Source organism: Anomaloglossus baeobatrachus, chromosome 3, assembly GCF_048569485.1.
Source record: "Anomaloglossus baeobatrachus isolate aAnoBae1 chromosome 3, aAnoBae1.hap1, whole genome shotgun sequence".
Taxonomy (NCBI): domain Eukaryota; kingdom Metazoa; phylum Chordata; class Amphibia; order Anura; family Aromobatidae; genus Anomaloglossus; species Anomaloglossus baeobatrachus.
Window position 1 is genome coordinate 450,411,078 of NC_134355.1, and position 15,042 is coordinate 450,426,119.

The following is a 15,042-nucleotide window of genomic DNA, read 5'->3' on the forward strand; positions in this document are numbered from 1 at the left end:
GTCACATATAGTACAGTTGTTCTGGTAGTAATAATAATAATAATAAAAATCAATAACAAAACTAATTTCATATTTTAGTTTAAGTAATAATTCTGATAAAAATATATAATACACAGCACAAATGTAACAGAGCTGTAAATGGAAATTGGAGAAATGCAAAACTATGAGATATCATTATGGTTTTTCTGCCGTGACTATAGGACTTAGTGTTAGGTTACAGTCTTCTCAAATTAATGGATAACAGAACACATCCAGTGTAATATATAATGTTAGATAAGTCACTGGTATAGTGTATTTAGCTTTACTTTTATTTAGCAGATTTGTTGAACTACACATTTATATAGTGGAAGTATAAATTCTAGCATTACATACTGAGTTATTTGTGTGTGTGCACACTTTAGTGGTTTTATATCAGATTTCCCCTTTATTTTATCGAATCTTATTTAGACACACACCCTATCCTGCTTATGTAACTGTGCAGACCAGACACACAACTTAACCTCTATAGAATTTTTTTTATTTCTTCGGAAAGAATTGAACACAGTGAAATCTGTCCATGATTGTCCTTATTAATACAATGAGAAGAAAATAAATAGTCTTGGTACAAAAATTGTCCATTCTTGTTAAAGAGAAACTCAGCCTGTTAAATCATGGAACCTGAAAATATAAGACCTTTCCAGAACTTTAATGCTCTTCTCTAATAACCAACATGGCAGTGGGTGAGGGTTTAATCTTGGCACAAGTCGAGTGAGAAGTCAATGTCAATTGTTATCAAGTCAATGCTATCCTTCTATTTCATATTGGTAGGACCATCCAAAAACAAGGCAGTGATCACATATAGGCAGCAAAACAAACAGGTGCAAACCAAGAACTAAGTCAATAGAACTGCACTGGCATTAATTGCACTTGGAACCCAACAGAAATAAATACTGTTAGCAAATACTAATTTTTCATAGAAAAAAAAACAATTAATACATATATACATTCACATGTAAACAAACAAAGCCTCCCACAGTAGTATATCAGCACCCAGTCCAAGGCTTATCAGACTGACTGCAAGGATTGTGTCATGCTCAGTTCGGAGGAGGTCTTCATAAGTTTTCATGAGCAAGTCAAGTGCAAAACTGTTCTGTAAACATCCAGGAGCAGCCATCCAGTGGATTATTCAGACTTGGGCACCCAGGTAAACCTCCAGCCTCCCTCAGTGTCCCTCCGGACGAATGCCTGGCCATTGGAGAAGCTGTGGGTCTTCACATTACAATGAGGGTTCAAGGATGTGGAGAAAGCTACCTCTGTTTTGTTTGGGGAAACCTCAGGAGTGTAGTAGGTTGAAGATCCAAAGGGGCTCACAGGCTCACTGCTATCAAGGGAGGCTGAGCTGGAGGTGGAAGGAGAATAATCGGGCAGGTAAGGGGTGTCTTGGGGGCAGGAGCTCCCAGCTTGGCTATGTACAGGGGTCGTGTCCACTGTGCTGTATCCAGAAGACGGAGATCCCTGTGCATTGCTGTAGTTTGTCCCTGGCAGGCTGTTGAGAAGTTCTGAAGATATGGCACTGTAGTTAGCTGTAGCGGAGTCATCGATAGTGTTGACATCTTTCAATCCTAGGGTTTGTAGCACCCATTTTTCTATGGCAGGGTTATATTGCTCCTCACAGGCAGTGAAGTCACTAATAAGATTTCTTTTGGCTTTCTTAGCTGAGGTCTCAGGAGGAACAAGGCTGCCAAGTCTGATTTTTCTCTTTAGAGAAGCTCCAAGGCCACTTCTGGACAGCAGCTTCTGTAACATAAACACATTGTGATGTTAGTATCACATACAGTAGCATTGGACATTTCTTGTGACATTCCTGCACACAGACACTGCACCATGGAGGGGGCTAAACACCGCAGGGGATCAGGCAGAGCTGCAGGTGCAATTTGCACGTACAAACAGATCCCAGCCAGGACAAGTGTACTGTTCACACCTCTGGCTGTACAGCAATCAGCATACTAGGGACATTTACCACATCCCTTATCTCGAGTGTTTCCTATCTACCCCCATAAGTGGTGGCCATCCCTTTATCTAGCAGATCACTTCCAACATTACTGATAAACAAGCATTCAGTGAGAGATTCTCAGCACTTGCCCCACAGGGATAGAATTACACACCTTGGTCTTTTCTTCCAGGCATTTCACAAAAGTGGAGTTCAGGTATTGCTTTAACTTGTTGTTCTCCTCGTGTAACCTTGCCAGCTCCTCTTCTCTTTGGACTAGAGTATCCTGGAGCTGAAGAAGAGAGAGCAGAAGATGCAGGTGATCAGCAATGCCAGGCATAGAACTTCTCAATGTTCTGGCTGATCTCTACCTCCTGCTGAGAGCACTGAAACCTGCCGAGAACTGCACAATTAACCCATGAGTGCCTGCTGTTGGGCACAGCACACCAATGCTTACCTGTTTGTTGGTGAACATTTGATTAGACAGCTGATCCCCCCAGAGATAATCATCTTGAAGTGTGGACCCCAGATATGACTGTCCTGGAATGATAAAGCAGATCCAGTATTTATCCAGGTTATTCAAATGCAAAGCAAAAATGTAAAAGAAAGACTAGACAGAAGCTACCCACATAAGATGCTTATAGGGTGGACCTACCGTGGGATTGTGGACCTTGGTTGCTTGATCTGTTGTCCAGGAGACCAGAAGACCAGAGAGAGACCCAAGTATCCTTGGAAACATCAACATTGGCTGCTGACGTTGAGAGGTATGGGCAATCATAGCCCTGACCCCCTGCAAAGTACTGGTCTTGGCACGACAGAATGGTGTTCTGGAGAAGAAACAGAAGGAGAGCTATGAGATATGAGACAAAGGCTAGTTCTTTAGGGGAGGTAAAGCCAGATTCTCTGCTGGAAATGAAGGCTCAGCTGGGGGAATGGAGATTTGGATCAGCTGACAATTCACTTCCACAAGTACAGAAAGCACATGCCAAAACAGCTATCAGCATAGATCTAAATAAACAGTGATCTGTCCTGGAGCTAGGAACATACAGCCACTATGTATCCTCAGCACTACAAACACATATATAGTAATTACAGACAAATGTCCTACAAAGACAAAACCTAATCCCTGAGCCCTAATCTGATCTCACATTAGTGACCAGATAAGAATTTTCAGTAAATCTCAGGTAGGAAAATCTCAGGTAGGAAAATCTCAGGTAGCTGGAAGAAAGCAGCTAAGAAAAATAGTGCTAGAATAAGGGGAAGCATCAGCAAGGCTTGAGACAAGTGCTGGGAAGCAATTCCCCATCCAGGGGGCAGGGAATCCCCTGTGCACAGCCAGCACTGCAGCAGCCACTTACCATCTTGTTACTTCAATGACTATTTGCAGACACGTTTTCATTAAAGCCCCACTGAGCTTTAAATGGGAGTGAGGTAGGGCACAAAGAGGCAGTCCTAATCTAAAGAGCTGCAGAAACGCCCCTGGGATTTTCCAGAGCCACCAATCTGATGAGATGCCAATCTGTCAAATGTGTGACATCAGCAATATTGTAATGCACATATCAAAGCTGCCCACTCCCACTCAGGACTATGCATCGTGAGCTGTGTCCACACTGGACTCAGTGTCTCTCATCAGCATCACTGTGCTGTTAACAGGCTTTGTCCCTAATGAACTATCTGTACAAGTTATATGAGGCTTTATATGTAGATGGATTCACACGTGTTTTCACCTTATAACACAAAATACAGTCATTAAAGGAATAAACAAAATATACACAAATAAAGCAATCTAAAATAAACACTAAAACACTGCTGAGTGCGGAAATGACTGACTTGTGAGCCTGATATTGCTGCAGTTGTAATAAACCCCAGCATTCAATCAGCGCAGGAGAAGTGTGCCTCATTATGTCTAATTATCACTGGAGACTGTGGTCACTGAGGCTGGGGATGTGCTGAGCAGTAACCCGACCTGCCTGATATAACAACCTGTGGACAGGGCGGCTAATGAGGGAAACGCACAGGCACATATGGATATGTTATTTTATTTCACCCAAGAGGACACTTTATTCTGTTAACCCATTACAGAGGCTCAATGTCTCATTAATAGGGCAAATTGCATCCATTCTCTCGTTACAAACATATTTTCACCATTTCTAGGGAGGATGCAAAATTATGACCCCTGAGAAATGTATCATTATTGTTTCACCACAGAACATCTCTAAAAGAAATTCAGAATCATTGCTATCTGTCTATTTAGAAATTATCTATCTATCCATTTAGAAATTATCTATCTATCTATCTATCTATCTATCTATTATCTATCTATCTATTTAGAAATTATCTATCTATATATCTATCCCTCTATCTGTCTATTTAGAAATTATCTATCTATCTATCCACTATCTATCTATCTATCTATCCACTATCTATCTATCCACTATCTATCTATCTATCCCTCTATCTATCTATCTATCTATCTATCTATCTATCTATCTATCCACTATCTATCTATCTATCCATTCATTTTATATCCATCTATCCACTATATATTTATCATCTATCTATTATCTATCTATCTATCATCTATCTATCTATCTATCTATCTATCTATGTATCTATCCATCTATCCCTCTATCTGTCTATCTATCTATCTTCTATCTATCTATCCCTCTATCTATCTATCTATCATCTATTTATCTATCATCTATCTATCTATCCATTATTTGTCCATCTAATTATCTATCTATCTATCTATCTATCTATCTATTATCTATCTATTATATATTATCTATCTATCCATCGATCCATTTTTTATCTATCAGCTATCTATCTATACATTTTATATCTGTCTATCCACACTCTATCTATCTATCCATCTATTATCTATCTCAATCTATTTTTCTATCTATTTATCCCTCTATCTATCTATCTATCTATCTATCTATCTATCTATCTATCTATCTATCTATCATCTATTTATCTATCATCTATCTATCTATCCATTATTTGTCTATCTAATTATCTATCTATCTATCTATCTATCTATTATCTATCTATTATATATTATCTATCTATCCATCGATCCATTTTTTATCTATCAGCTATCTATCTATACATTTTATATCTGTCTATCCACACTCTATCTATCTATCCATCCATTATCTATCTCAATCTATTTTTCTATCTATTTATCCCTCTATCTATCTATCTATCTATTTATCTATCTATCTATCTATCTATCTATCTATCTATCTATCTATCTATCTATCTATCAATTATCTATTTATCTATCTATCTAGCTAGCATCAATGGAATTATATTAGTAGTATCTATTGACATATATTAGTAATATTATTAGTAGTATTATTATATTAGCAGTGTCATGTAAAACAATTGTTTAAAGTTAAAAGCAATGTGTGTTAAATGCTCTATTCATTAGGACTACAGGGAACACCAGGGATTTCTGTGGTCTTGTTGTTGTGTTAATGGTGTAAAGGTGTGAAGAGCAGCCTATTACTTCAATTAACAAACTATTAACATTACTAATCGGAAATAACAAAACTTTACTATTTAAAGCGCTGTCACTGACAGGGATTCTATGGTGAGCTATTATCACACAGATCCACTTCTTGCTAAAATGTCCATTGCTCCCATGTTTGTATTTGTACATAGAATCACAATCAGCAGCTATTAGCAATAGGGAAAGATACACAAGAAAGAAAGCGCAGGCCAAGATGAGGGTAAATCATATTGACACTGGAAGGTATCCCTATCTATCTATCTATCTTTCTCTGTATCTATCTATCTATCTATCTATCTATCTATCTATCTATCTATCTATCTATCTATCTATCTATCTATCTATCTATCTGTATTTATCTTTCTCTGTATGTATCTATCTATCTGTATCTATGTATCTTATCTGTCTGTCTGTCTGTCTATCTGTCTGTATCTACAAGAGGCTGCTGATAAGTCTTTGGCTTTACCCAGAAAGAAATGAAATAGGATGATGGAACTTTACATTTATTCCACATACTCTCCACTGATGTCACACACTTCTTACATTGGTATTCCAAGTTCTGTGAGCCTAGCAAAAACAAGGATTTTGGTTGTGCCTCAAACCAGGCATACATAGCAGTCATGGCATCAAAAATGGTGTGAAATTTGGTTCCCTTGGAGTGTTTCTTCAGGTTTGGAAACAGATGATAGTTGGAGGGAGCTAGATCTGGTGAATAAGGTGGGTGGTCAACCAGCTGGAAGCCCAGCTCTGCCAGTTTTGATGTGGTTGCTTGTGCAGTGTGAGCGGAGGAGTTGTCTTGCAGGAACAAGATTCCTTTGGACAGCTTGCCGTGCTTTTTGGCCTTCAAAGCTGCCTTCAGTTGGTCCAAAAGTTCAATGTAATACCTTGCATTGGTGGTGGAACCCTTTTGAAGGTAGTCTACTAGCAGCACACCCTCTTTATCCCAGGACACAGACGCCATCACCTTAGTGGCTGATTTTTGCACCCTGAACTTCTTTGGATGAGGAGAACAACTGTGCCTCCACTCTTTTGACTGTTCCTTGTTTTCAGGGTCATACAAATAAATCCAGGTCTCATCCATAGTGACCAGTCAATCCAGGAAGTTCTTATCAGTCCAGAAATGCTGACAAATGGACCGAGAAGTTTTCACTCACATGCTTCTCTGATTTGTTGTCAGACATTTTGGGACCCACTTTGCAGATAGCTTCCTTAGGTCCAAATGTTCATGGATAATGACACAAACACGTTCACGGGAAATCCCCATGATGTCTGTTATTGCTTTAACTGATCGTCGATTCTCCAGTATGAGATTGTGCACAACATCGACAATCTCCGGAATAACAACCACTCTGAGAAATCCAGGACGTTCCTTATCATTGGTGCTGAAATGGCCCATTTTAAATTTGGCAACCCAGTTCTTAATTGTGGAATATGGAGTGCATTCATCCCCCAATGTCTGCGACATATCACCATGAATTTCCTTCTCAGACTTTCCTCGCAGAAACAAGAATTTTATCACTCCTCTGCTCTCAGTTGCTGTGAATATCGCATGAGACTCCACCATTTTTTTTTTCCACGTGCATAGAACACTGTTGCCATAAGCAACAAACACCAAATTTTGAAAACATATATTAGACACATAAGGCTTTCATGTGATGTATCATTCGTTACTATAGAAACAAAAACGATCACAAAGCCAAAGACTTATCAGCAGCCTCTTGTATCTTTGTATCCATCTATCTATCATCTATCTATCTATCTATCTATCTATCTGTCTGTCTGTCTGTCTATCTATTATCTATCTATCCTTCTATTATCTATCTATCTATCTATCTATTATCTATCTATCCTTCTATTATCTATCTATCTATCTATCTATCTATCTATCTGTCTGTCTGTCTATTATCTATCCTTCTATTATCTATCTATCTATTATCTATCCTTCTATTATCTATCTATTATCTATCTATTATCTATCTATCCCTCTATTATCTATCTATCTATCTATCTATCTATCTATCTATCTATCTATCTATCTATCTATCCCTCTATCTATCTATCTACTATCTATCCTTCTATTATCTATCTATCAATCTATCCCTCTATCTATCTATATCTATCCTTCTATTATCTATCTATCTATCTATCTATCTATCTATCTATCCCTCTATCTATCTATCTATCTATCTATCTATCTATCTATCTATCTATCTATCTATCTATCTATCTATCTATCTATCTATCTATCTATCCCTCTATCTATCTATCTATCTATCTATCTATCTATCTATCTATCTATCTATCTGTGACGCCCCCGTGCCAGCAGCCGAGCTGCTCGGATCCGGATCTGCGGTGGCTCGAGGAGTCTCCGGACTCGAGGGTCGTGTGGCCATTCAAATGAAGGGGGTATTTACAGGGGAATGTATTAGAGTTTGTGATGCCAGCCATGGTATGTGGTAATTAGGAGTACCACCGCTGCATTTGGAAGTACCCGGAGATGATGGAATGGGGCAGCCAGATGTTGTGACACTCCACGGGTAGGGGGGATACCCCAGGGCTCGGTGATGGTAGGGGAGAGTGCCGTTGGGTGCAAAGGGGTCACTTGCGTACTCACTCAGTCCATTAAGCTGACACCGACAACTGGATAAACCAAAGTTCTGGATAACGCTACCGCTGAGGGGAGCTAGTTCGGGTCCCGTCCCCAATGATGCTGCCTGGTGATCCGTGACCTGCCTCCTGGCACTAGGTTTACTTCTCTGTTGGTCCCGGTAGTGTGAAACTTGCTGGGTCCTGCTCCCCACTATGGCTAAGGGCCGCTTTACACGCTACGACCGCTAGCAATTGCTAGCGATGTCGAGCGCGATAGCACCCGCCCCCGTCGTTGTAACGATATGTGGTGATCGCTGCCGTAGCGAACATTATCGCTACGGCAGCGTCACATGCACATACCTGCTCTGCGACGTCGTTGTGACTACCGAACAATCCCTCCCTCAAGGGGGAGGTGCGTTTGGCGTCACCGCGACGTCACTAACCGGCCGCCCAATCAAAGAGGAGGGGTGGAGATGAGCGGGACGAACATCCCGCCAACCTCCTTTCTTCCTCATTGCTGGCGGGACGCAGGTAAGGTGAGGTTTCTCGTTCCTGCGGTGTCACACGTAGCGATGTGTGCTGCCGCAGAAATTAACAACATCGTACCTGCAGCAGCAACGATAATTGAGATTGGGGGGGCATGTCACCAATTAGCGATTTTGAACATTTTTGCAACGATTCAAAATCGCTAATAAGTGTCACACGCAACGAGATCACTAACGCAGCCGGATGTGCGTCACAAAATCCGTGACCCCAACGCCATCGCTTTAGCGTGTAAAGCTACCTTAAGTGTGGGAGCTTGCTCTCAGGGTTCACGCTTGGGATTTCCTGGACCATTTTGAGTGGAAAGTCCTATCCCCCTCATTGCGCTAGTACCCCAATTTTGGAGCGGGTGGAGAGCGGATCTTGAAGGCTCCGTCCTCGTCGGGTAAATTGTCAGGTTGCCTGAAGCTACTCCCTGACCTAGGGTCCACATACCCCATCGTGCCTTGGTCCCAGCCCGGTGATGGTGCAAGGCTGCCGGCTGTCCTCTTCGACAGTTCCGTGCCCCTTGCCACGATCCCCTGCAACCAGGGGTCCAGCTGCTCTAGGCCCAGACCACCATCTGCCACCTTGATAGCTTCCTAGGAGCCCTGCTCCTGACCTCCTCTCACTTTCACTTCCAACACACAACTCCTCACTGACACTCCTGACCTCCCCTCTCCAACTCCCTAGGTGGGCGATTCTATTCCACTCAAGCCGTCCACTGGTGTGTTTGGTGGGTGTGGTGCATAGTGTACCTAGGATTTGAATAGCTGATGTAGGCAACACTATATAGTTGGGGACCCATAACCAAGAAGGAGGTGGATACTGCACAGGAGGGCAGATTGTGCAATACCCTGTGACGACCTGATAGTCCAGGGGCGTCACATATCTACAGTGGAACCTAGGTTTACGAGTAACCCGGTTTGCAAGTATTTTGCTATACGAGCAAAGCTTGCTGTAAATTTGTAACTCAGTTTACGAGCAATCATTGCCGTACGAGCAAATACTCACCGCACACACTTCCGATTCCGTACTTTAACCGCGCTCTGACCTGCTATTGCGGTCCACACAAACACACACAAACACGCACAAATAAACATAAACACACACAAACACGTACGCACACACATATTATGCTCACCTTATCTTCCGTTCCATTGCCGGCCTCATGGTTCTTGTAATTCGCCGATACAGGATGTGTATTGGGTAACCATCGCGATGATAGAGGAACTTCCGCTGTCAGCTGCTACTCAAAGGCAGCGCGCTAACCAATCACAGGCAAGCGGCTCCTGCCTTTGATGTCAGCGCTCTGGCAGCGGAAGTTCCTCCATCGACGCGATGGTTACCCAATACACATCCTGTACTGGCGAACTACAAAAACCATGAGGCCGGCGATGGAACGGAAGGTAAGGTGAGCATAATGTGTGTGTGTGTGTGTGTGTGTGCGTGTTTGTGCATGTTTGTGTATGTATGGAATGGCACAATATGGGACCAGGATGGGACATTGAACAAGTTGTGGAACAAATTGTCTGAGCTTGCATTATTTCCTATGGGAAATTTTGCTTTGCTAGACGAGTAACTTGGTTTACAAGCACACTCCCAGAACGGACTATGCTCGTAAATCAAGGTTCCACTGTATCTATCTATCTATCTATCTATCTATCTATCTATCTATCTATCTATCTATCTATCTATCTATCCATGTATCTATCTATCTCTCTATCTATCCTTCTATTATCTATCTATCCTTCTATTATCTATCTATCCTTCTATTACCTATCTATCTTTCTATTATCTATCCTTCTATTATCTATCTATCCCTCTATCTATCTATCTATCTATCTATCTATCTATCTATCTATCTATCTATTTATCTATCTATCTCTCTATCTATCCTTCTATTATCTATCTATCCTTCTATTACCTATCTATCTTTCTATTATCTATCTATCTATCTATCTATCAAATCAAATCAAATCAAATCAAATCAAATAAGCTTTATTGGCAGGACCAAATACAAATTAGTTTTGCCAAAGCAAGTGTACATTAGGGACTGGGGCTGTGGGGATGGTGGGTGGGGACTGTAGTAGGGATGGATGGGGCACATCCAGGGTGGGGACTGTGGGGGCACTTCTAGGATGGGGGCTATGGAAGTCCATGGCTTATGATGGGGCATATCCAGGGTGGGGACTGTAGTAACGGTGGATAGGGCATATCCAGGGTGGGGATTGGGGGGGGCCACATCTGGGATGGGGGGCTATGGAAGTCCATGACTTATCATAGTTCTCTTAGTTCTATCTATCCCTCTATCTATCTATCTATCTATCCTTCTATTATCTATCTATCCATCCATCTATTGCCCCAGTCATCTATCTATTGATCTTTAATATACAGCATGTTGATTGTCATTATCAGGCACCTGAAGATTATTTTCGCTGTGACAGATTTTTCCCATATCTGTAACATGTGAGCGCTGTATCTCCTGTATAATTTCTGCAACATTCTAAAGTGAATTATTTACAGAATTGGAATAAAATGATTATTTAGAATAGGTTAAATATAAAGATAGAAAGAATTCATGCATTTCTTTATTTTTGGACACAGATATTGTATTGTCCTTGAGGATGATATAATCTGGGTGTAAAAGGAAGGGGTTTCGTCTGGCCTTTTGCATGATTTTCTATGTATTATTTCCCAGGACACAGACTTAGGTGGTGGAATCGTGACTGATTCTAGCAGCTCCACCAGGGCACATATTACTTATAGCTGATCAATAGCTGAAGATCAACACAGTGACTACAATTAGATCAGTGGATAGCACAGAGCTGCACATCGCGCAATGCTGCCCTCTACAGGCCGATCAAACTCTCAGCAAATGTAGGAAGGTTTCCTGGAGGATTTCAGTGTGTTCGCTGTATATTCAAAGGACTTCATAGTTTCACCTGGAGGTTTCCAAGATTTTGCGTGTTTTAAAAAGAAAACTATAGTTAGTACAATGCATGAGGGCCCATTGTTGCATTAGTATCTGTGGTGCAAACTGTGCTTTATATTAGCAGATTAACTATGTAGGCCAAGGTGTATAGTCTTATATTACTCATATATTAGGGGTCACATGAGAAAATAAGGTGCACAAGTCATGCTCCATGTCAATGTACTAGTATTTTATAACATCAGATAGCAATCTGTTTAAAGGAAATTGCTGCGGTGTTCAACAGCGCTCTCATATGCCAATGTAATGATGGGAGCTCCACCAAAGAAGCCCATCTTCTCCAGGTTGGACCTCATGTCTGAAAGTTACTGGAAACAGAATGCTTTCACCTACTAACCTAAAAATATGGAGAAAGCATTCTGATTGAGTGTTATGGACAAGTGCTACGGTTTTTATTTCTTTAGTTTTTTGGCTGCTCATTATGCAGAGCAATTTTGTATGCAGATGTAAAATCTGTCTATTTACATAGCATTATTAATTTCACAGCACTTTACATACAAATCAGAGTGAAGAGGGGGTTAATGCCGCGTATCAGCCAAAATGAAGATGTAGCACGTTGATGTTATAAACGTATTCTTTTATTCCATCGGTCTACGCGTTTCGAGGATATACCTCTTCTTCAGGACCAGTGCATCAACATAGTATGATGATACTATGTTGATGCACTGGTCCTGAAGAAGAGGTATATCCTCGAAACGCGTAGACCGATGGAATAAAAGAATACGTTTATAACATCAACGTGCTACATCTTCATTTTGGCTGATGCGCGGCATTAACCCCCTCTTCACTCTGATTTGTATGCACATCCACGTGGGGCTGCAGCAGACGCCATCATCCTATGCTATATCAGTGGTTGTGACTATCACAACCTTTTCAGGTGAGTGTATTTTTCCTGATCTACCTCACTGATCTGTTGGTATTACACTATCAGCGCTCCTTATTTTTCAGTTTATACTGCACTTTACAGACATTCTCATCACTTTCCCCATTCTTACAATCTGTGTTTCCTATCAGTGTGTCTTGGAAGTGTGGGAGGAAGCAGGAGAACCCAGAGGAAATCCACGCAAACAAGGGGAGAACATACAAATTTCTTGCAGATGTTGTCCTTAGTGGGATTTGAACCTAGGACCCCAGTGCTGCAAAGCAACAGAGCTAACCACTGAGCAAATGTTCCTATCATCTTATGACAAGTGGTAACATATTGGGCGGCGATTTCCAACATTGATTCCTCTTCCCCCAGTAGGATGCAGAGTTTACTCTCCTCGTCCATGGATGGGAAGTCCAGGATATGAGTGGGAGGCCCTCACTGCTGAGTATTTGTTGGATTGCAGCAGAAAGTGCGCGTTTTCCTCCAGGTCCCCCTGCTGGCAGTGTTGGCACAGTCTGTTCTCCTGTGGCTTGTATGTCTATTGGTGCTGCCCTGTGTCCACCTCTAAGCTATGCAAGGAAAAAAAGATGCCGGTCTGATGGAGCGCTATATCTGATTAAAGGAAACCAAGGGATGTTTTTTTAGAAATATTTTAAAAAACAATCCTTTTATTAATAGTCCCTTAAAATCACAACGCATTTCAACAACAATGTTGTCTTCCTCAGGTGAGGAAGACAACATTGCTGTTGAAACGCGTTGTGATTATAAGGGACTATTAATAAAAGGATTGTTTTTTAAAATATTTCTAAAAAAACATCCCTTGGTTTCCTTTAACACTAGAACTACTGGACTCGTGACACCTATATAGAAATACATAGTGCAAAGTAGTCAAAATGACTACCTCAGTAGTTCTAGTGTTAATGAGATATAGCGCTTCATCAGACCGGCATCTTTTTTTCCTTGCATATAACTACTCCCATTTGGGAAGCCTGGCAGGAGCAGCTTGGATTAAAGGAGATCGTAAATCTAACCAGCATTATACACATCGGACACCAGACGTTTACTACAAGACCAGAGGATCACACTGCGGTCGGCTACAAGGAGTCTGGATGTCAGCACAGAACAGCTATAATACTAACATGCGGTCCGAGGAGGAACTCCAATACTAATATCCAGCCTAATACTGGGATTGTGCGGGGGCGCACAACCCTTTAAGGTGAGCAATATAATAAGGGGAATTTTCATTAATCCCACTGGTGCTTCTCATTTTGCGCCCCTATTTTTCATTTTGTTTTCCACCTCTAAGCTACGGGCATTCAGTCTGTACGGGCTAATGGTTTAGCTGTCTTTGGGGTGGCGTAACCTCTCCAGATATGGGGCCAGAGCGTAGCCCCTCTGCAGTGATCGGTAGATGGTGTTTTTCTGGAAGTTCACTAATTCACTCTTCCATCCCTTTATGTACTACATCTGCTTTTGTCAGGATGTGTTGCCGACTTTGGATGGACTGGACGATGGGGTTTCTGACTTGTTCAGGTCTCCGGCTCAGCAGGGCATTATGATGGTAGGAGCTGGGGTTGCTGCTCTGTATCTGCACTTGGTGTGATAGCGCCTTCTTGTGAATAGTGAGTCATAAGCGGAATCGGCTCAGCTCTGCTCGACAAGCTATGTTTGAAGTACTGCGATGGACTTGAAGGAGATATTTGCAGAACTCCAGGTGGAAGACTTTGGTTGGACTGGAGTCCCACTTTGTTTGGTCTGGATAGGTCACTGGACCCCATACCTCCCTGCCATACAGCAGTATATGGATGATGGATCTGTCAAATATCTTGAGCTAAACTCTTTCAGATGGTTTGAGGTGGTACACTTGTGAAAGGATCTGCACGCTTTTCCTTTCAGGGCCTCTGCTGCTTGCTTGAGGCTCCCAGTATTGCTTAGCACTAGACTGAGGTAAGTATAGTTGCTGGTCTTATCCAGTGTGGAGCCATTTAATGTGAGGGTGGGAGTGAGTATTTTATTCTGGTTCCTCTTCTTAAATACCTTGACTTCGGTCTTCTTTTGGTTGATGGGCAGTGCCCTTGTAGTGTTGACTGTTTTCAGTACTGCCAGGCTACTGTGGAGGCCCTTGTTGGTTGACGAGAGTAGCAGGAGGTCATCGGCATACAGCAGGAATTTCACCTCTTGGTTATGCAGGCTGAGGCCTGGAGTGGGGGAGGAGGCTAGAGTTGCTGCCAGTCCATTTATGTAGCTGTTGAATAGAGTTGGGCTCAGGCTACTAACCCCAGAGCCCTGTTGGAAGAAAGCCATCCTATTCCCATTCACCTTCTCTCTCTCTCCCTTATAGGAATTTATTAAGGAATATGGTTACTAGTTTATTCCTAAGTCAAGGACAAAGTGCATATGTCGCGGGCGGAGGAGGGGACGCTGCGCTCTCCCACTGCTCGGGTCCGGCCGCTGCTGCTGCGGCTGCCGCTGCTGCTCGGTGGTGGCTCGAGCGGTGGGCCGGATCCCGGGGACTCGAGCGGCGCTCCTCTCCCGTGAGTGAAAAGGGGGAATTTGATTGTGGGGATTTGATTATTGTCCGTGAC

General features: G+C 42.0%; 1 protein-coding gene across 1 annotated transcript; it reads right to left on the minus strand.

The window, feature by feature from the left end:
* Positions 1–438: 438 nt before the first annotated feature.
* On the minus strand, positions 439–14,761 carry GMNC (geminin coiled-coil domain containing). Its single transcript, XM_075341522.1, has 5 exons — positions 14,495–14,761; positions 2,625–2,796; positions 2,427–2,509; positions 2,145–2,261; positions 439–1,776 (listed from the first exon to the last, which is right to left on the minus strand). Exons 1-5 carry the CDS (start codon positions 14,759–14,761, stop codon positions 1,162–1,164), a joined length of 1,254 nt encoding a protein of 417 aa, XP_075197637.1. The 3' UTR covers positions 439–1,161.
* Between the last annotated feature and the right edge of the window lie 281 nt (positions 14,762–15,042).